The sequence below is a fragment of the Zingiber officinale genome, chromosome 1B (assembly GCF_018446385.1).
Source record: "Zingiber officinale cultivar Zhangliang chromosome 1B, Zo_v1.1, whole genome shotgun sequence".
Classification (NCBI taxonomy): Eukaryota; Viridiplantae; Streptophyta; class Magnoliopsida; order Zingiberales; family Zingiberaceae; genus Zingiber; species Zingiber officinale.
In genome coordinates, this window is record NC_055986.1 from 86,124,532 (window position 1) to 86,125,861 (window position 1,330).

Consider the following 1,330-nt stretch of genomic DNA (forward strand, 5'->3'; position numbering starts at 1 on the left):
TAATAAATATGAATTTTATTAAGCTTTACCAAATTTGATATTCATTAATGAGTATCATTATCCTAATTTTATAATGAGCTTGTGATTAATAAAGATGAATTTTATTAAGCTTTACCAGATTAAAAATTTATTATTTTTAATTTACATTGCTGAATCTAAAGTTGATAGGCCTAAAAAATTTAGAATCACTTCAAACCAAAACAAAAAACAAATATGCTCGTTGAAACATTTTTAATATATTCGTACCCTCGTACATATGAATTCGATAATGAAAATGAAGAATAGTGAATTTTTGAATGAATAAAATAAACAAAATTAAAAAAAAAAAAAACTTTTGAAAACATAAAAGGTGGAGGGATATAATGGGAAAACAGTATGTATTTTTTAAACTTTGAAACTTGTGTATATGAAATGGATAATGTTGAAATTTACTCACGGTTCAGTAAAATATTGTTTATTTTTAATTTAAACCGATGAGTCGAAACATAAAAAAGGCTAATGAACCGGACGGGCTGTATAGGATCACAACTGGCCCGTGCTTCTAAGCTTTTCCAGTTGTCATCAACCCCATGCCTCGCTATATAAGATTCATCTCCAGGCTGAGGGCAAGATGCACTGAGTTAAACAGAAAACTCTACGACAGAGAACACTGAGAGATGGACAGGCTGTGGGCAGTGACCATTGTGCTTGTGCTTGCTCTGGCACTTGCTCCTGCAAGAGCCAGGAATGCGCCTGGCCACCGTGTTACCACGGCTGGTACCACCACCACCACAGTGCTGACCAGTGGTGGAGCTACTGCTGGTGCTGTTGGTGCAGGCCTTGGAGACAAGAAGAACATACCCTTCTTAGGAATCGGTGGCATGCCTGGCGGCTTGCCGAGCTTCGGAAACATGGGTAGTTTTGGAGGCTCATCGGGACTAGGCGGGCTTGGAGGAGGCTTCGGTGGGCTCGGTGGTCTTGGTGGTGGCTCTGGTGGTGGCTTCGGCGGTGGTGGCGGAGGCATCCTCCCATGAGTTGAGGCAATGCATCAGTTACCTGAAGTCATGGCTATGGTTATGGCCTTCTGGTCTGGTAGCAGGAGCAACTTGTGAGACTTTGCTTGGTTTTACTTGAAATTCTAGTGTCGTTCAAGTGTGATGTTTTCAAAGCTTTAGTTATAATGATGTGTGCTTTAATCTGAGGCGAGTGAAATATCTACTGTAACACCTCAGTTTAGTATCTGTATGCTAATAAAAAATCTTTACAATGAATTAGGCACCTCATCTAAGTGGATCGATCATAATATACACCATGCAAAATATATGATGTTGAACAGAAAAATTAAAGAAAA

The 1,330-nt window shown here is 38.9% G+C and overlaps 1 protein-coding gene across 1 annotated transcript; it reads left to right on the plus strand.

The window, feature by feature from the left end:
* Window positions 1-656: 656 nt before the first annotated feature.
* Window positions 657-1,013, plus strand: LOC122039666 (glycine-rich protein 23-like). Its single transcript, XM_042599164.1, has one exon. The coding sequence runs from the start codon at window positions 657-659 to the stop codon at window positions 1,011-1,013; it is 357 nt and encodes a 118-aa protein (XP_042455098.1).
* The last annotated feature ends 317 nt before the right edge of the window (window positions 1,014-1,330 follow it).